This window comes from Trichechus manatus, unplaced genomic scaffold, assembly GCF_000243295.1.
Source record: "Trichechus manatus latirostris isolate Lorelei unplaced genomic scaffold, TriManLat1.0 scaffold00083, whole genome shotgun sequence".
In the NCBI taxonomy this organism is placed as follows: Eukaryota; Metazoa; Chordata; class Mammalia; order Sirenia; family Trichechidae; genus Trichechus; species Trichechus manatus.
In genome coordinates, this window is record NW_004444019.1 from 7,573,104 (window position 1) to 7,593,662 (window position 20,559).

The window sequence follows — 20,559 nt, forward strand, 5'->3', positions numbered from 1 at the left end:
TCCATTTAACCCAATTGCTAGTGAGCCTGAGAGTTTACTTGGCATATGTAGTCAAATTATTTTATCTGTTACAGAAATATAGTCTCCAGATTCTTAAGTTTTGAACACATGCTTTCAATATGTCTTAGGCAATGAGTGAAACCTTCTGTGAGATTAAAGCACCAATATAATACCACTGCTCTAGAAAAGGCCTCTTGGTTGAGTGACTCCAATAAATCAGATTTTGAGAAATTGGTTAAAGGACGTCAGAAAAAATACATAAACAAGGAAAAAGGTTGAAAATTGTTGTATTACAATATTTGAAATTGTATCTGTTTGATATTATACGAAAATTACTATTTTCTAAGCTTTGGTGTATTCTGTTAATAAGAACTATGCTTGTGAGGTTTATTCTATCTACTCATATAATGACAACCAGTACATAACCATATGACCAAACTTCCTAATGGATTTTTAAAATTTTAGATGTTAAACATTTTTATATCCATTTGATTATTAAAAATGTGTTTTAAAATGCAGTTACTGTGTTTGGAGATAGACAATTATCTATCATTTGCTGAATGTTTGCAACATTAAAATTGCAAAAGTAAATGTGGTTTCTGCCTCAGAGATCTGCCAGTCCTGGTAAGTGAAAAATTAAGATTAAAAAACAAATCAGTTTAAATTAATTATAATTTAAGAAGGAAAGACCATTCGACTTAACATCTTTTTTTCTAAATCATTATTTTTCCATTACATATTTTATTCTTTTGAGGATAAAAATTAATTGTCAAAGGATATTTAAACTGTCAAAGATATTAATAATTTTCATGCTTCACACCAAAGCAAAATATGTATACCTTCTTGGCCCATTGGTACAGGTATATAATAGAGGTTCTCCTTTCTTGTGAAGGAGTTACCTAGTAGTGAAACACTGACAGATTGAGATAATCTGATGAAATATGACCTATCCTAGAAAAAGAAAGCAATGCTTCATTAATCTAGGCATGGCATGGCAATAGAGTCATAGGTTCAGGGCACAGTCAAATAAGCATTGTCCTGGTAATGTAAGAGCAAGATGGGCAAAGGCTGGGAAGAAAACTTTTTCTCTCTCAATTGCCTGAACTGCACTTTCTGAAAAATAAGGCAGTGTCTAGGGGGCAGGATATTAAGTAATCACAACAGCATCATAATTTATACTCATTGAAGTATTTAGAGCTACACTCCATTTCTTAGCACTTAGGGTTTCAGCACCATTAATTCCACCTTCTTCTTACTCTTGTATACATATGGCTAATCATACAACTAACACTACCAGTATAAGTGATGGGTAAAATTTATCAAAGAAATACAGGATTAATTAGTCCATAGTAAAAGTTTCTTTTACTCAGGAAAATCACCTACTACAATAGTTTTCCAGGAATTACCAATAACCCTTGACATGAAATTGTGAAGTACAGAGGAAAGTATCAAGAAGCAACACAAATCTGAGTTCCTTAAAGTTAGCAGTCATAGACCCATTGTCTACTTTTCACATTGCTCAAAAGTGTGTGTCTAGTAAAAGAGAAGAAGTAATATTCATAGTTTGATATAAGTGTCAGGACTCATGAATTGTTAAGTCAATCTTGTAGCATGAATAATTTAGTGCATTTTATAAACACCAAATTTATCTTGTAACATTATTGTATGGTAATAAGCATGTTAGGACACTATCACCCTTTTCTTCTAACTACAAAGTGGAAACTTTTTATTTTTTTAATGATTTATAAAATGCACAAGTATCAGAAGTATTTTATGTATAATATGCTCTTTTGAAATTGGCTAGTGTTCCATTTAGTTTGTCAGAAACAATACACAAAGTTATGGTCTCTCCATCTACAATTATGTTTTGTAGAGTTATATTGTTACATCAATGAGCAATTGAGCATGTCCTTTTAATAAGTGTATTGAAATTATGTATTAAAAAATTCTGTTTCAAACATCATACATGGCATAAAAAGTTTTAAAAGTTGAGGCATTTTATAGCAGTTTTTTAGACAACAATGTGACTTAGTATTGATGAAAATGGCACCAGCTAAAGACTCCTCAGGGTGGCCAGTTCTGGGTCTCTTATTACCCTGATATTCCTATTTACAGAGTAAATAATATTACTGAAACCCTGTTAATAATGTCATCTTTATGCTTGTGATGTCATAAAAGCCATTAACATCATATAAAGGATCGATTTTGTGCAGCCCTTAAACTTTTTGTTATACCTCCACCTACAGAAAAGGGACAGTTTAAATTTGATAATATGTTCAGTGTTCCAGTGTGTGGTTTATTATATTGTTAGCCTCTGATAATGCAGGGACAAGGTTAAGCAATACTTGCCATTTTGTGCTGAGACTCAACTTAGTTTAGCCCTATTTTGGTTGTTTCATGAGGAAAGAACTTTCTTTTATATTATAAAATTGGTTATCTGTTTTTTTGTTTGTTTTTTGCTCTTGTTTTTGTTTGCTTTCTCATCTGAAATATTCGATGTTATGTGGGGCTTCTGTGTAAAATATTCCTCAAAGAGAGAGAAACTTCGATAGATTTTTACCTTCCAAAGAGTGCCTCCAGATCTTGGGCACTCCCATCTAACACTGTACAGGAGAGCCCACACCTGCTGTGGAATGTGATTCCATGCTCTAATACAAATTGAGCAGGCTCAAACACACAGCAAGTACAAGCATATGTTTTTGTTACTGTCACTCAGAGATTTACCACAGGGTACAGTAAAGCAAAATAGCTGTTACCCTTTGAGGGCAAACAGCTGGTAGAACATTTGATTCTGAGCAGTTTTCTCCATGGCTTACATTCTTGGTGCACTTAAAAAATTACACAACTGACTGTATATAAACATTTCTTCATAAGGGTAAAATATGGCAAGTGCCATGTAATTTTCCAGTCTAATGGTAGATTATTTGTATATCAGACTAGTTTTTAGAAATATTCTTTTTTTTTTTTGACCAATTATTCAGGAAAAGAAAATATAAAGACTAACAAGCTTGACTACATAAAAATGCTTGAATGCATGAAATGGTGGGTGAAAAAAATGTTGACGGTTTCATAAAGTGATGGCAGCTTTCTTCTAGTAATCACTAGGGATACTTTTGAATCTGTGTGGGTTTTTGGTTTTTATTTTTTTTGGTTCTCAGAGTTTCTATTGGTTGATTTATATGACAATACTTAACATATGTGCATATGCATATATATGTATATTATAAAGGTACATTATACTAATTGGCATAGTTCAAAAAATTTCCTATTTCTAGTAAAAAATTTATACTGAAAACAGATGTGCAACTCGAGCTCTGTCAGATAAGCTGTCTATGTAAATGTCTAAGGAAAAGTAATTCTAAAGCACACTTGCACGTACCATGCCACCATACAGTTGAATCTCTAAAACAGTATTTATTTAAAAAGCTATTTTTCATATTTTTCTCCTGTAAAGGCTATGTTTTAGTGTTTTTTTTCCCTAGATGAGCTTCACCAATTTTCACAATATAGAATTCTGCACCTTTCTGTTGAATTTTGAAGTTGCACATTTTTTCTCTCCCTGCCTAGGTACATACGCTCTGAGCGGTCCATAATTCTAATTAACTTCTGCTTGTCTATCATCTCGTCCAACATCCTCATACTAGTTGGACAGACTCAGACACATAATAAGGTATGACTAGTAATTATTTTAATTCTGTTTGTATGTTTATGTTTTGACATAAAGTTGGTTGTTGATAATCTAAACATTTATTCTAGATACAGTGGAGAACTGATAAAATTATTTTTAAAAAGAAAATAATCTTATTGGTTTCTGAATAAAAGTATTGTCTGTTACAGTCCAGAAATACAGTCCTTGGCTTAATTTTCTAGGGGTTGAGCAGCTGTTTTTAATAGTAAAAATATGTGTTTGTTACACATTCTGTGAAAGCTCTATGAGTTCAAAGCCTTGGGACATCAAAAGCACAAATTTTGACTCATTATCCTAATTGTAATAGGATTGCCTGTGTTTGGGTGTAATTTATTAACATACTGATTCTTAAAAGGCAGCAATAAATTGCTTACAAGAGTAGCATTGCTCTTGAAAATCCACCCGAAAAAAGGTCTATAAGCAACACTGGAAGAGAGTATTAAGCGAAAGCTACTCAAGGTTTTATGCCTTTTAGAATTTTTTCCTTTACCAAAAAATATTTTGATACTTAACCAATATGGCAGTTTAACTGCATAGTCATTTTTAGTGGAATGTAAACGTATAGGTCTTATTTATATGAACTAACCTGAGTTAAATGACCATGTCTTTTCCAAAAATGACTGTCAACTCTCTTTACTAAACTACTCTGAAATAAGCCCAAGAAACCCATCATAGCAATCTTAAATTAACTTACCCTAGCCTTGGGATTTTGTTAAACACTGCTTTGATAACTTATTTGTCAATCACATGGTTTTAGGCCTTTTTTTTTCTTTTTAACTATTTTTTTCCAAATACTAAAGCCAATAATTCAACTTTTTAAATAAGCTTTTATTTTTAAAAAATCAAATGCACTTTCAATTTGTTCCTTTAATATGTTGGATATTCATACAACACGTATCAACCTCAAGGATTATGGATTGTCTATTTTGCTTATCTACCCACCTGATATTGTTGATTCTCACCCAAAGAAACTGATTCTGGGTCAGGGCAGGGCCTAAGAAACTGCTTAGATGATTCTGATGAAGGTTTCTTCTTGAACCACATTGCTGGAGGGAGGCCACTAACCCTTTAAGGATAAAACAAAAACAACAACCTAATAAAGGATCCTGTAGAAATTTAAAGCACTTTAATGTATTTCAGTATTTAGGGTTCTTTTTTTTTTTTGCTCTTTCTTTCCTGTTTCTTTTCTTCTTAAAGAAAGAAGATGAGAGAACATAAAGCTATTAAAATATATTTCAAGACCACATTATAGACATTTAATATAATTTAAAATAAAGAAATACTTTTAATGAAAAGGGAAAGCAGAGGGAGATGGGATCAAAGGTGAGGGAGATGCCAGTTGGAATTGGGAGAGGAGAAATAGAAAAATACAAAATAAGCAGTAGGGGAAGAAAGGAGGGTAAACATGGGCATGAGCTGGTAAGGCAAGGAGAAATGGAGAAAGTAAGAGGGAAAGAAGTAGGATGAAGGAGAGAAGACAGGCCTGCAGGTCCTGATGACTTTTTAGATGACTCCTGTCGCCTTTTGTCACCCTTTTGGTTGGTCATCTGGGCTGGGCTTTAGACCCTTTAGAAGGCTCATTTCCTGATTAATGCCTATTCACAATTCTTTAACCTTAAATCTCCATCCAGAAAAGGAGACTTCCCTCTGAATCAAAATATATCAAGCCTAGAGTCAGCTTTAGCCCATAGTTGAAGTTTTTTCCACCAAAGCCTCCCTTCCTGTTATTTTTTACCCTCCAAACACTCTTAAATAATTCACATTAGACTATGCAAAACTGCATGATCTTCAGTAGGAAATATGCTTTTAAAACCATTTCATGGTGTGTGGCAAAGTTTTTACAAGTTCTGAGCCAGCTATAGAATTTTCCACTAAGTTTACTACACATTTATAGTGGTCCAAGTCATGGACCAAGTGGTCCATAGAGAAGTATAATACAAGCCACAAATGCAAGCACCATATGTAATTTAAAATTTTCCAGTGGCCACATAAAAAAAAAGTTTTTAATGTAAAATTAATTTTAGTAACTCAGTATACCCAAAATAGTACCATTTCAACATATAATCAATATGAAAATTATTAATATGACATTTTACTATTTTTTTTAATTAAGTCTTTGAAATCTGGTATATATTTTACAGTTACAAGACATCTCAGTTTGGACTAACTGCATTTCAAGTGCTCAATAGGTGTATGCACCTAATGACTACCATATTGGGAAGTGTGGATTTAAACTGTAACTATTTTCAGGAGCTAAACTAGTCTCAAGAAGTTACATCCTGCCTACCTATTTTGGCCTTCCCAGAGTTTCAGTGTCTTCCTCTTTAATGAAAATACTTTTCTGATACCCACAAAAACTGTGAATATGCCTCAAAGATAAGATGGAACAAGTCTAGTTTTACTTTCTATTTTTGACTATGAGGAATGGCTGGTATGTTCTTATTATCTTTAAAAAAACAAAAGTATTTAGCTTGATTTGGTTCTCCCCAGATAACTAACTATAGGATAAATTTCACATGGGTTTGGAGCCATAGTGGTTCTGTTCCAGACTGACTATGCTAATTTTTGCTGCTACAATTACTGATACTTGTGGAGAAGGGTGGTGGTAATGACAAAGAAAATGAGAAATTACTGGGTTTCTGTCATGCTATGTTAATTTTGCTTCGTTAGCTCTGAGTAGATGAACTTGCAACCCTAATACAATTCACTATAAAGTGACTAAGGGAAAAAAAGGAAAACACTGAGTTTTTTACTCTTGGTCACTCTCAGTAATATCAAGTTTTTGGGCTTGGGGGTAATCGTATATTTCATCATGATATATGTATTGAATTGAATTAAATTGATTCGCCTTCATTTTATATATGAGATTTTCTATGTGAAAGGCTACACCTATCTTACTATACTTGGGAGTAATATTTAAAAAAAAATAAAAAAAATACATAACGTGTTATCTGTATAAACTTAGGATGACTGTTCTAGGAAAGCATTAAAAAAATGCGTAATAGTGACTGCTGGCTACTGTCTTTGAACTAATTTGTGTATACCAAAACCCAAAACAAACCCGTTGCCATTGAGTTGATTCCTACTCACAGTGACCCTATAGGACAGAATAGAACTGCCCCATAGAGTTTCCAAGGAGTGCCTGGTAGATATGAACTGCCAACCTTTTGATTAGCAGCTATAGCTGTTAACCACTACGCCAGCAGGGTGTGGAACCCACCAGCTGCCCTGCGGGAGGAAGATGTGACTATCTACTTCTGTAAAGATTTACAACCCTGGAAATCCTATGGGGCAGTTCTACTCTGTCCTGTAGGGTCACTGTGAGTTGGAATTGACTCGATGTCAGTGGGTTTGGTTTGGTTTCGTTTCTTTTGGTTTGGTTTGGTTTGTAGGACCCCTTTGCTGCTGTGGGCATTTTGTAATTAATAAGTTCCTTAAATTTTGATTTATGCTTTCGTACTTCCTATCTATGAGTTGGAATTGACTCGATAGCAAGGGGTTTGGTTTTTTTTGTTTTTTGGTATTTGGAAAAATGGAAACATTTTAGAGAGCTTCTTGATGAACAAGTTATTTGATACTGTCCCTGAGAGTTGTCATGGATAGCTCATATAAAAACCGGTATTTGATGCTGATGTCCAGAATAGTTTTGAAGTGTCATACAAAGATTTTTCTCTGAATTGCTTGTTGAAATATAATTGACCTGATTGTCTCACTGCTAAGTATCTCTGCTTCTGTTTGAGTTTGGATAGAAACAAGGTGAAATAATCATTTGTTTTAAATATGATGTATTCAGTGTTTTAAAGCATAGATTCAATTGCTGGTGGCAAAGTAAAGAATCAAATTCAATTTGCTATATCTCTTCTTAAAATGCAGTTCTAAAATTTAATTACAGCTCACATCATTATGTTTTGAACTTTTTCATAAAGTGACATTGTCCTTTGATCTCTTTGTGCATTTAAAATTTCAACCAAGGTGTTCATGTATCTTAAATGTTGTTTATTAGCAAAGAGTTTTCTTTGCACCTGGAAGTATGTACATATCTTTTGTTGTGATGTGTAAACTATTTTTTAAACTACTATTCTGGAGAAAGTGAAGATTATTTGGAAACAGATAAATTCAGAGAATAGTATTTTTATCATATCTACTTTTTCCCAAAAGACTTTGAGGTGATTTATTATATTAAAGCATACACAGCACTCTGCTTAATCAACCAAAGCTAAATTTGGTAAAACTCTTGGGGTTTTTTTGGTTAGATAATGGTGGCCACCCAAGATGTTGGAAGTACTGTTCTCTTCCACAGCCTCACTACCAGATTATAATGAAGGCAAACCTAAGTCCAAATTCTGTCATACATACCGATATAAGTGCTGATTATCCAGTCAGGAATAAAACCGGTTCTGTAGGCTCAATGAACTCCTGGGCCTTTGTCCTTTAGGTATCTTGACTTCACTCTGTATGAAATATTCCCTTGAGATGGCCATAGCAACAGTTTAGAGAGCCCCTTGGTCAGCATCATTCAGTCAGAAATTCTCCTAAACCAATGGCTGACACAGAATGATTAGGGATCCAACCATGAACCCCATCTGTAAGAGGTACAGGATATAGGCCTCAATGGAACTGTTTATACAATTCATTCAAGAGTAAGAAGTATTTAACTATATTAGCCAACCCACATATCCTCAATGCCTATATTTTCACCAAATTGAACCCATTAATACATCCATCATAATAATGAACCAGACACTATTCCAACAATAAAGACTCATCTTTTACATCCAGTTTCAGTTTGATAGAGTAAAGGGTTGATTGTGACAAAGACACCTAGATCAGTAGGAATTGTAGGGGCCAACACTAATTTAATGTCAGCTGACCAGCCTCCTCTGTGCATTCCTGGACCACTCCTAGAATTAATGATAAACTAACCGGTAAATATATAACACAATACTGAGAATACCTAAGTTTTGTAAAATAAAACAATACAATCAAATCTGAGAGGAAAGTTAGATACCAACTTCAGTCCTAAGAGACCTACGGGCCAAGCAAAATTCATTGATAGATAAAGGGAAGCTTCCATGTTTTTTGGTATGGGCGAACATTTCTTTAGCACTATTTCGGAGGAATTTATCTCCTGTATCTTTATGTATGGCACACTGAGTTATATAATGGGCTGTATCGTGCCCCCACACGGTTCCAAATATTCCCTAAGGGGTTCCTACCACCCCTGGTCGAGAACTTCTGAAAACTAAGCTACAGAAATAGGTTAACGTGTCTCTTAGGCTAGGCCTGCCAGCCCTTTTTCTGGCATGACATTCATAGAAAATATTTTCACTTGTATGCTTGCTGGGGTAACAGACAAGGCTTCTCCAGGCTGTCTGGAGAGCTGAGAAGATTAGACTGTCACTCTCAAATATTAAATGTCTCAACAAAAAAATTGTTTATCCTGACTGCCCTCACTTCCCTGTCTTCTACAGGTTCTTCTTTCTGATGCAGTTTGGCTTCTGCTTGCTAGCCCTTCTCTGAACCATTCTCCTTAAGTCTCCAATGACTACCATATTATCAAATCCAAAGGGAATTTGTTCTTTCCCATCTTATTTTTGGTCCTTTTCTAATGACATGACCACTTCTTAATCCTTATTAGACTTTAGTTCCTTCACTTCTGAGGCACTTAACTCCTGAAATGTCTTTATTCCTCTCTGTCCATCCGTCTCAGTTTACTTTTAGGGATCCTCTTTCATAGCCTACCATTAAATGTTAGTGCTTATCAATATTCTCTGTCTTGCAGCACTTTTTAAAACTCACATTGTCTACAAAATATTCTTACTTCATTTTGTGCTTATTTGCCCTCTATAAAGATGTTATGTTTTTGTTCTGTAGTTTATATAATTAGTAAAGGTATAAAGGTGAGCCAAACTAGAAGGCTGTGGTCATCCTAATGGAAAATTTTTGTGTGCTTGTGTTAGTTTTGAGCCCTGGTGGCTCAGTGGTTAAGAGCTCAGCTGCTAACCAAAAGGTTGGCAGTTTGAGTCCACCAGCCACTCCTTGGAAACCCTATGGAGCAGTTTTGCTCTGTCCTATAGGGTCACTATGAGTCAGAATTGACTCGACGGCAAAGGGTTTTTTTTTGGTTTTGTGTTAGTTTTTGCAGAATTGTGCTTAAAAAAAGAAAAACAACCTTGAATTTGAATACCTTTAATTCACCTAGTTCTACCATATCCTTCTTTTGTCATAGACTCAGCTGCTTCACACATTTATTGACATGCCTGACCTCTGAAGGCATATGTGTTTTCCACTTCTCTGAAGGAATATTGAATATGTGTTTCCAGCTACCCATTTGTTCCTCCTGATACCCTCTGAAACAGTGTGCCCTCTTCCCTTGAGATTCATTGCCCTACATGTGCCCCTGGGAGATAGCAATTACTTAGGTGGTGATGGTTTACAGCAGGCAGTTTGGGCCAGATAGACCTAAGCATTTAAAGTCTGGAGCCACTGGGAGATGCAAATGGTTAGTGCACTAAGCTACTAACCAAAAGATTGGAGGTTTGAGGCCACCCAGAAGTGCCTTGGAAGAAAGTTCTGGCAGTCTACTTTTGAAAAATCAGCCATGGAAAACCCTATGGAGCACAGTTCTCCTCTGACTCATGTGGAGTCACCATGAATCGGAATCGACTCGACTGAATTTTTTGTTTTTCCTAATCATAAATCTGTTGCTTCCTAGTTACATGACTTTGGGCAAGATACATAGCCTCTCTAGACTTTAGATGCTTCTTAGTATCCACCTTACAGTGTTGTTGTCAAAGTTATGAGAGAGATCACATACAAAGTACTTATCCCGGAGCCTAGTACTTTGTAAGCACTCCTAAAATAGTAGCTGTGATTATGACAATGATGATAATGATGACTCCCAGCTGTACATCTAGTTCCAGACTTATCTTCTGAGCTTTAAATTTCCTATGTCCAGTTTCCTGCTCACCACTAAATTCACCATGTCCCCACCCCACCTCAGTGCCAACAATTAGGGATAAATTGAGTACATCTTCTATAGCCTCCAACCCAGTTACACAAGCTAGAACTCTAAGAGTCATCCTCAATGTCTCCGTCTCCCTCATGCAGTAAATCTAATAAATCACACACCCGTGCCAGTTTTAACCTCAAATATTTATAAAATCTAGCCTCTTGCCTCAATAAGGTACTCATCATCTTTAGTAGTCTACTGCTTCCAGCATCATCAAACCCACACTCTACACTGTGGCCAGACGGATCAGGTGAAAATTCAGATTTGACCACTCCACTTCACTGTGTAAACATTTATTGTTGTTACATCTCTTACAGAAGTGGTTTTTAAGCTGTACTCAGACACAAGTAGTGAAACATATTTCACTTAAGTATGAAGATTGCTATTGACTGCTTTTCCCATATTAATATATTGGAGTTCAGGATTAAATTTTACTTAAGACCTCTGCAGCTACAAAACTTGAGAAACCACCGTACTATAACATGACCCACGCTGACCTCTCCATCCTCACTTTTAGTGTTTTACGACTTCCATTTTACAACACTAACAACACCAAACTGCTTATTTTATCAAAAACACTCTATGGTTTCTTGTTCCATGCTACCCTTCATGCTGGAAAACTGTTTTCCTCCCCCACTTCACTCGACATCACGAAAGTTTTCATCTGGCTTCTGCTCATTCTCTGACACTCAGCTCAGCCCTTTCCCCCTCTAGGAAACTTCCTTTCATCCTCCACTTTTAGGTATAGCTGCTCTGGGGCTTGGTGAATTCCAGTGCATACCTACTATATTGTATTATGATACTTATTTCCAACTAGACTATATATGTCTTAGGGCAGAGTTATGTTATATTCATTCTTAACTTCATTGCCCAGCATATAGTCTGAGTATAGTAAGCATAGGATAAATAATCATTGACTGAATGAATGAATGAATAGATTTATTTGAATCCATAATTTGGCCATATACTTATGGAGCTAATATGGAGTATTAGCTAGTCTTATAAGGATTAGGGTCCTCCACTCTAGACAGGATCTGAGCCAATATGGTGATAAAGACTATTTTCCTGGGGCCTGCTTTAAGCTCTAAGTGATTGATAGTTTTAAAGGTGATCTGGTTCCTGGATTTTAGCTAAGGACCACTCTAGAATCTAACAAATATGAATCTTCTTACTTGATAAGTCACACAAAATAATGTTCATGACCTTTAAAAGAAATGTGCCTATATATAATTCCTCTCATAAAAGTAATGTCCTGGCCAATAATGTCTCAAATGTGTGTTTATTATGTTTCAAATATGTGCATGATCTAATGGCTGAAGTTAAAGTTTCCTACTGAGAATTTTTTATATCTAATTTATTGACTGACTGATGTTTCTAAAAGGATTTGAATGTAATAAGCTTATGTATGATTCATTTGAGTCCATCTTGAGGTACTTACTAACTCTCCCTGGTTCTTCTAGATTCCTGAAAACTTCAATCAAACCATGTGACAGGCTAGTTGGTTAGTTTCTTGATTTTCCCAGGCTCTGGGTTATGAAGGATTAGTTTGTCCTGTTGGATCAAGATTAACAAAGTGAAAGACAGTAAGATTGGGAGACATCTTTGACCCACTATAACCTTTTAGTCCCCAACTCTACATTTTGGTTTTGTGTGGATGGAGCCAGAGGTTACATTATTGAAGTCAACTTGACGTTAGGGTATTGGATGGGTGTGATACAAGCAAAGAAAATGAAAATGGAATTATTCCAGAATAAAGAGTTATTGAAATAACTGAGATATCAGGAGCCAAATAACCTTGAGGGACAAGGAGGCCAGTTTGAGTACTCAATGAGTTTTCTTAGGTCAAACTCCAAAGCTGGGCAAAGCTCCCAAAGAGTGAATGCTCATTCAACAGAGGGAAGTAGAACCAAGTCTGAGCCTTGTATGCTGGTAATTGCTTTGGGAATATCAGGCCTACCCTGATTACCTTCTGTTCATTTATCTTTAGGCAGTTGTACAAAAGTGCCCTTGAGGCAGTGTAAAGAAACTACTTTGTAGAAAGCGTCCTTGAATTGGTTAATGCCCACTCTCCATTCTCACCACCTTAGCTTTAGATGTAACTTTCTGCTGTGTAGAGTTTTATCTTAGAAAATTAAGAGAGAGATACTCAGGTTTGTCAGGTATAAACTCATTTAGTTTATTACAAGGTAGTCATGGCAAGGCACACAAGTAAGACCTCACAACATTCATTGAGAACTGGAGAATCAAAATTAACAATTACAATTACAAGGTTACTTTGATGGTTAGAGTCCAAACCTTTAGACTTCAGGTTTTTACCTTTAACAAGAAGTCTCTGGAGGAAGGCTTAATCACAGCTCGCACTCAGCGGAGGTCCTTCATAGGTAGGTTCCAATGTTGGCGGCAGCAGTGGACAGAATCACAGTTCCATCTCTGTCTTCTCTCAGTGAGAGAGCAGAAATTTAGGGTTTATATGTGAATTTGTCACCTTGGCTCCACATAATAAGGGCCAGTGTGATGTCAAAGACTAGTATGTTAGGTCTTTTCTCCAGAGTTAGAGAGTAGCCAAATGATGCGTCTTTTCTTCAAGGTTAGCAATTAGGAAGGTTGTTTACATTTTTGTTATGTTTTTTTGTGTTACAGGATTATGAGTCAAAGTGAACTTAAAGGTTGTTTATAATCTTTACATACTTTACATGCTTCTGTGTTTCTATGTCTAAGTTTGGAAATTTTCTAAATAACTTTCTTATGACTTACAAGTTTCTAAAGACTTATAGTTAATGTTAGAGAGCCTCACAAAGGTAGACATATTTCTCTTTCTGAATTCATATTATGAGTGCTTATACATATGTATTTTGAAAGCATAATAGTGACCTACATCTTATGGAATTTGAGGTCATTATACAAATATACAGAACACCTTCATTTCTCAGTTCGACTACTATAACATCCTTCTAACTTTGTTCAGTAGCCCCTCCTTCACATGACTGAACAAGATCTTAAAACAACACCTGATCATATCATTTCCCTGTTTAAAACCCTGTAATGGGTCTGTCTGTAGGGCATATAAGATTAGTTCTGTGTTCTGAACATCATCCCCATTCAGGGTTACCTCTAGCCCATAATGTGACTTCCTGGGAACTAGAAAAAGACAATCCTTCTTGGTAGATAAATTATAAAAGTATGTTCCCCACTTCAGGCTGATATAGTCCCTAGCAGGGATTCTGGCTTGGCAACAAGGGCTGGATTTCAGCCTCTCTTTTCTGCTCCCTGCTGGGTGCCATGTCTCTGTGCATTTGTCCTTGCTGTTTACTTTGCCTGATAAACTCCAACCATCCTTTAGGAGTTGGGTAATGTAAATTATCTTAGTAAAGCCCGTTAGAAACTCCTTTCTGCTTCCATAAAAACCCACAGATGACAAGCAGATTCCGACTCATAGCGACCCTATAGGACAGAGTAGAACTGCCCCATAGGGTTTCCAAGGAGCGCCTGGTAGATCTGAACTGCTTCCATAGCACCTGGTATATACCTCTATTGTTAGAACCAACCACATTATTTTATTTTGGCACATTATTTTATAACTGTTCAATTACTGATTAACCTTGGCTGCTGTACTGTGATTCTCAAGGGTGATGTTTTAGACTTGTTTCTAACCTTTAAACTCACTTATATCAGTACTTGTTTTATACATGGTATGAAATCAATAAATGTTGGATGAACAACTAAATGAATGAATGAATAAGGTTGTAGTTTTATGAAATGAGAGATCGTAAAACAAGAGTACAACCACTTCCACACTGGGGAAACTATTTGGAATAATTGCAATGCAGGCCAATTTTAAAAAGTATTATGATTGTTGTTGTTTTATGATGAGAGGAGGGAGTTGAGACTTACAGAAATCTCTGAAGTGTTACACTGCAGATATACAGAATACTTTTGAGACCCTCCTCTGATGAGAGATAGTTGAGTTAAATCAGATTTTATCTGGATTCAGGGATATATAAAAGAAAATTTCAGAGGTTGAGTGGCTCTCCAGGAGTCTTACAGAAAGGTTGAAGATGATCTGTTTTTCTCCCCTGGAGTCATACCAGTAGAGAAATTACAAATTTCTCCCTCTGTATGATTTTTCTCCTTTCCTGTTCTCAGTACACAATATGATCTGGTCAGAAGCTTGGCTAATGTCAACAAGGGGGTCATAATGTAGGTGATTGTAGTTGATAATGTTTATGAGAATTCTTACTACTGTTGTTACTTGCCCTCAAATCAGCTCTGATTCATGGTGACCTCATGTACAACAGAACAAAATGTTGTCTGATCCAATGCCATCTTCATGATCGTCGGTATGCTCAAGGCTATTATTGTAGCCACAGTGTATTTTGAGTGCCTTACAACCTAGGGGGCTCATCTTCCAGCACTCTGTCAAACAATATTCTGTTGTTATCCATAGGGTTTTCATTGGCTAATTTTCCAAAGTAGATCACCAGGACTTAGTCTGAAAACTTAGCTGAAACCTGTCCACCATGGGTAACCTTGCTGGTATTTGAAATACCGGGACATAGCTTCCAGCATCATATCAATATGCCAACCACCACAGTATGACAAACTGACAGATGGGTGGTGGATGAGAATTCTTAATATAGTGCAAAGTACTGAAGTGCTAAATAAATACCACATAAGGTGAATTATTTTAATCACAGATATTCTCACAAAAATTAAAGACCCATGAGATAAAACTACAATTGAGTTTTCAATGGCCGACTTTCCTAAATTTTAAGCAGTGCCTTCTGGCGGTGAGTGTGAGATGAAGAGGGTAGAACTTAAGTTTATCACTAAAATTATTTGTCAAAGGCAACATTTGTCTTGGAAAGGGATTGGGATGGAAAGGGATTGGGATGGATGGAGAGAACTCTTTTCACAAATGCTCCAGTATCTAATTCAGGTATTAGTAAACTTTTTGGATAAAGGGACATGTAGTAAATATTTTAGGCTTTGATGGGCTGTAAGGTCTCCATAGCAACTACTCAACATTGCTGTTGTAACTTGAAAGCAGCCACAGGCATAAAGGAATGTGTGTGGCTGAATTTGGCCTGGGCTGTAATTTGCCAACCCTGGGCAATTTGAACTTTCTGGAAGCATCTAGTGTTCATACAAACAAAAAGAAGTACAATGTAAAGTGGGACCAGCCCATTTTTAGGCTGATGTTTTTATGTAAAAATGACCTTCAGTCTTGAAGCGTCTATACAGGGGTTAGCCTGTGTAGCCTGCGGAAATAGAACAGGGGACCTTTGACCATTTCTGAAAAGGCTTCTGCAGAGTTAAAAAGGAGTGAAAAGCACTTTGAATTTCTCCTTTGGAGCAAGAACTAAACAGAATCTCTTCACTTACAGTGACTGTCAGTTGCCAGATTATAAAAAAAAAAACAAAAAAACATAAATCACTCAGGAATAAGCAAGGCCTTTTATGAACTGAAGAAGCTAAAAGCAGCTAACAAATGTCCAATGCATAAAACAACAAAGCTGGCTGTCTTTGTAGAAACTTCTAAAGTACAGCAATAAATATTAAAGCCCTATTAGAGAAAGTCTCTCATCTGACAGTCTTGGGCAGAGAAATAACATTTGAAACTGAAAATAGGGACAGCAGCATCCAGCTAATTCCCCCACAAAATTCAGCCATAGACAGAGCCCTCTTTTCACTTTCCAGCCTCTTGTCCTTGCTCCAGCCTAAAGGTTGGATTATTATTATGTATATTAGTCATAAGCATTGCTACAGCAAACTTGAGAACTAAAGACCAAACATTAATGCCTATTATTAGAAAAAAAGAAGCATATTTGCAGATAAAAGTCCATTTTCCACTATTTTTGTAAAGGCTAGTCAGTTAATTTTAAATCTTAAGCCTTGAAGAAAGAAGTAGGTATATGACTGAGTTGGGTCTAGGTCTTAACTATCAAATTTAAAATGTATGAAATTCAAAGTGAGTTAAATTCAAATATATTTATACTTATCCTAAGCCAGCAGTGGTCTGAATCAAGGATTAAGGTTTCAATTGTAATGTAAAAAAGAAATGATTAGCTTTAACGGTAGAAGTATAAACAATCTCAAATCTTGAATATTCATGTGAGGGCCTTTATAAATGTTCTGTGTTAAACGACAATACACATGTTGTTGTTATTGTTGTTGGGTGCCTTCAGGTGGATTTTTGACTCATAGCGACCCCAGATGACAGAGCAGAACTGCCCCACAGTTTTCTAGGCTATAATCTTTATGTGAGCAGATGGCCAGGTCTTTTTCCCTCGGTGCAACTGGGTGGGTTCAAACTGCCAACCTTTTGGTTAGCAACCAAGCACTTAACCGTTTCACTACCAGGGCACCTTAGTATCTATCTGTATATCTATATTGTGTATTTAAAAAAAAAGAAAAACCCGTTGCCGTCAAGTCAATTCCGACTCATAGTGACCCTACAGGACAGAATAGAACTGCCCCATAGGGTTTCCAAGGAGCAGCTGGTGGATTCGAACTACTGACCTTTTGGTTAGCAGCCATAGCTCTTAAGCACTGCACCACCAGTGCTCCATTTTGTGTGTGTGTGTGTATATATATGTGTGTGTGTGTGTGTGTCTTTGTGTGTAGGAGATGATACATCAGTATATACCCACAATTACGACTACAGAGGATTTTGAATGACTCTCATCTGCATCTATTTTACTTTCCTACTGCTAATTAAATTCTGTTTGTATTTCACAGTCATTTTTCCTAATGGGTGAGAATGATGTACATTGCTTTTACAAAATATAAATTAGTTCTGGCCTTCTGGTTTTCTTTCTCATATAGAGACTTATTTTTTGTTTGTTTTCTTTTTATTAGAAATAGGAGCATCTATTTTTCTGTTTAAAACTTTGTGTATTTTCCTAATCTCCAAGTAAAGTTAAAAAGTGAATCTTGTATATACCTAAGGAATAATATTCTTTATGGAAATAAAGACGTAATCTTTATTGGCCATCTGTTGCTACATACCAAAGTACCTCAAAGCTTAGTGGCTTAAAATAACAATAAATATTTATAATCCTCATAATTTCTGTGAATCAGGAATTTGAGAGCCATTCAGTTGGGCAGTTCTCTCTCAGGGTCTCTCATGAGGCTGTGGTCAAGATTTGTCAGAGCTGTAATCATCTGAATGCTTGACTGGGGCTGGAGGATCCCCTGTAAGGTGTAATGGAAGCTTCACTTGTTCTAACTGCAGGCTTTTCAGCTCTACCACTTACTGGCTATATGCCCCTCATCAAGTTACTTAACCATTCTTCACACAGCCTAGAGATCTTTTAAAATTGTAAATCAGATCATGACACTTGTTTGCTTAAAGCCCTTCAGCTAGAATAAGTGAAGTTTCATTACACCTGGAATGAAACCCAAACCCCACAGCATGGCCCACAAGCTCCTATATGAGATGGCCCCTAAGCACTTCTCCCACCTCACCTCCTCATCTGCATTACTTTTCCGTTCTTTCACTGTATTCCTGTCATGTTGGTCTTCCACTAGAGACATTGCAGGAGTAGCCAATAGGCCATCAGCCAGGTGACCATATGTCCTGCTTGTGCCTGTTTCCCTGGTGCAAAATAACAGGGACAGTTATGAAAGTTTCCCATCAATTATATGCTTTGCCTAGCATACAAGTCTTTCCCCACCATGAGGCTTTCTCACAGATTGTTCCCTCTGCCAAGGCTAGTCTTCCATTCTTAGCCTAGCCTAATTGGCTGGTACATGTCCTGGAGCTCAAATATAATTTTCTCAGAGAGGCTTTCCCTAAACACCCACTCCTGCAAAACAAACCCAAAAATTATAATAGTTCCTGCTATTCTCTCTCAAGAAACCTTGTTGTTTTTAATCTAAACATCATAGCCATTACTTTAATTTGTAATCTTGTCTTCATTTAAAGTCAGAAGTGAAAGGACATTATCTGATTTACTCTTTATACATAGTGCCTAGCACAGGCCCCAGCACATGGCAGGCACTCATTAGGTATTTTTAAATCAATGATTGTACCAAAGACATTTTCCAAGCTTCAGTTCTTGTTGCTGTTGTTTTTTTAATCTGAAAGAGGAGATGTGTTATGAGGATCAAGTAAGATATTATACTTAGGACAGCATCTGTCACACCTAAGCTTTTAATAAGCCTTTTTAAAATTATTATTATTATTGAGGTAAAATTCACATAGAGTGAAATGCACAGTGAATAATTTGATGAGCTTTGACCAGTATATACCCATGTAACCTATAGCCCAGTCAAGATGTGGAACACTGCCGTCACCCTGGGAAGGTTTCTCTTGTCCTTTTCCATCAATCATCATCCCCCATAGGCAACTTTTATTCTGATTTCTGTCACCAACAGTAGGGTTTTTTTTTTCTGCTTTGCGATTTCAAAAAAATATAGTGAGAACTTTTTGTTCTGGCCTTTTTCATTCAACATATTGCTTTTGAGATGCAACTATATTGTTGCCTATATCAATGGTTCATTTTTTTTAATTGCTGAATATTATTCCATTGTATGAATATATTACAGTTTATCTATTCTGCAATTGGCAGACGTGTTGTTTTTAGTTTTTTGATCATTATAAATAAAGCTACTTCAATTTCTTGGACAAGTGTTTGTGTACACGTGTGTCTTTTGGATAAATACCTAGAAGTAGAATTGCTGAACTAATGGCAGGGTAGATATATTTTTAATTTAAAAAAAAAAAAGATTGCTGAACAGTTTTCCAACATGGTTGTACCATTTTATGGTCTTATCATCAGTCTGTGATAGTCCCAGTTGTTCCATATCCCTGCCAACATTTAGTGCTGCTAGTCTAGTTTTAGCCATCCTAGTAGGTATAGTGCTTAGAAGCTTGGCTGCTAACCAAAAAGTCGGCAGTTCAAATCCACCAGCCGCTCCTTGGAAAGCCTGTGGGGCAGTTCTACTCTATCTTGTAGGGTCGCTATGGGAGTAGCTGTGTCCTTCTCTAGTGGAAATATCCTTCTCCAAGCTGTTGCTTCCTTGCCTTGGTTTCCTTCCAAACCCTCACACTTTTTACATTTTTCACTGGAGATCTCTTGATTCAAGATGGAGTACATTTATTACTTCTTAAATATGTTTTCTTTTAAAAGTGGAGCATTTTCCTTCCAAAATGCTACATAGTTTTATCGAAACATGTGATGCAATTAGCAACTGAATTTATTTTCTCTTTCTTGAGATTTTTAATTATCAGCTAAGGGCAAAAATATTTCTAAGATTGAAAACTCATGGACTTTATGCGTGCCATTTATGACTAGGCACAAAAAGAGTACTTGTAGAGAGGTGGAACATGAGTAGCCATGTTCCCCTCTAAACAGTCAAAAGCTAGTGGCATATTTCTTGCATGGGAGCAAAATATTTCTCAAATTAAGAAAAAAATAAAAAGGATCAGAACTCATCCCAAGCAAATACCCTTTGACTTAATTTCCAGTGAATGAGAACAAGTTATGAAACCCATTAGTGAATATTCAGTCTAGAAACCATTTATGTATTAAATTTTACTGACTAGGTTTTAAAAAAAAATAGAGGCAGCATTCTGTATCTGGCTTCTTTTAAACTGCTCCAAACCAAATCCATTGCCACGGAGTTGATTCGGACTCATAGCGCCCTTATAGGGCACAGTAGACCTGCCCCATAGGGTTTCCAGGGGTGTAGCAAGGAGGGTGGGGAGGTAGAAGGGGAGGTGGGGGTACTTGCGAGGGAGGGGAAGCCTAAAGGGAGGCCAAAGAGGGTACGGAATGATATTCCCAGGCGCCACAAATATGAAAGGCGCCTGACTGAGGCAGTGGGACAAGAGGGGGGAAAGGTGTTTGCGGGG

At 36.4% G+C, this 20,559-nt stretch overlaps 1 protein-coding gene across 2 annotated transcripts in view; it reads left to right on the forward strand.

The window, feature by feature from the left end:
- Positions 1-20,559, forward strand: part of ADGRB3 (adhesion G protein-coupled receptor B3) — a 795,950-nt gene that overhangs the window by 644,468 nt on the left and 130,923 nt on the right. For both annotated transcript variants that reach the window (XM_004381354.1, XM_004381355.1), the window contains one exon: positions 3,568-3,670. In XM_004381354.1, coding sequence (XP_004381411.1) covers positions 3,568-3,670 — 103 coding nt within the window. The remainder of the gene's footprint in view (positions 1-3,567; positions 3,671-20,559) is intronic.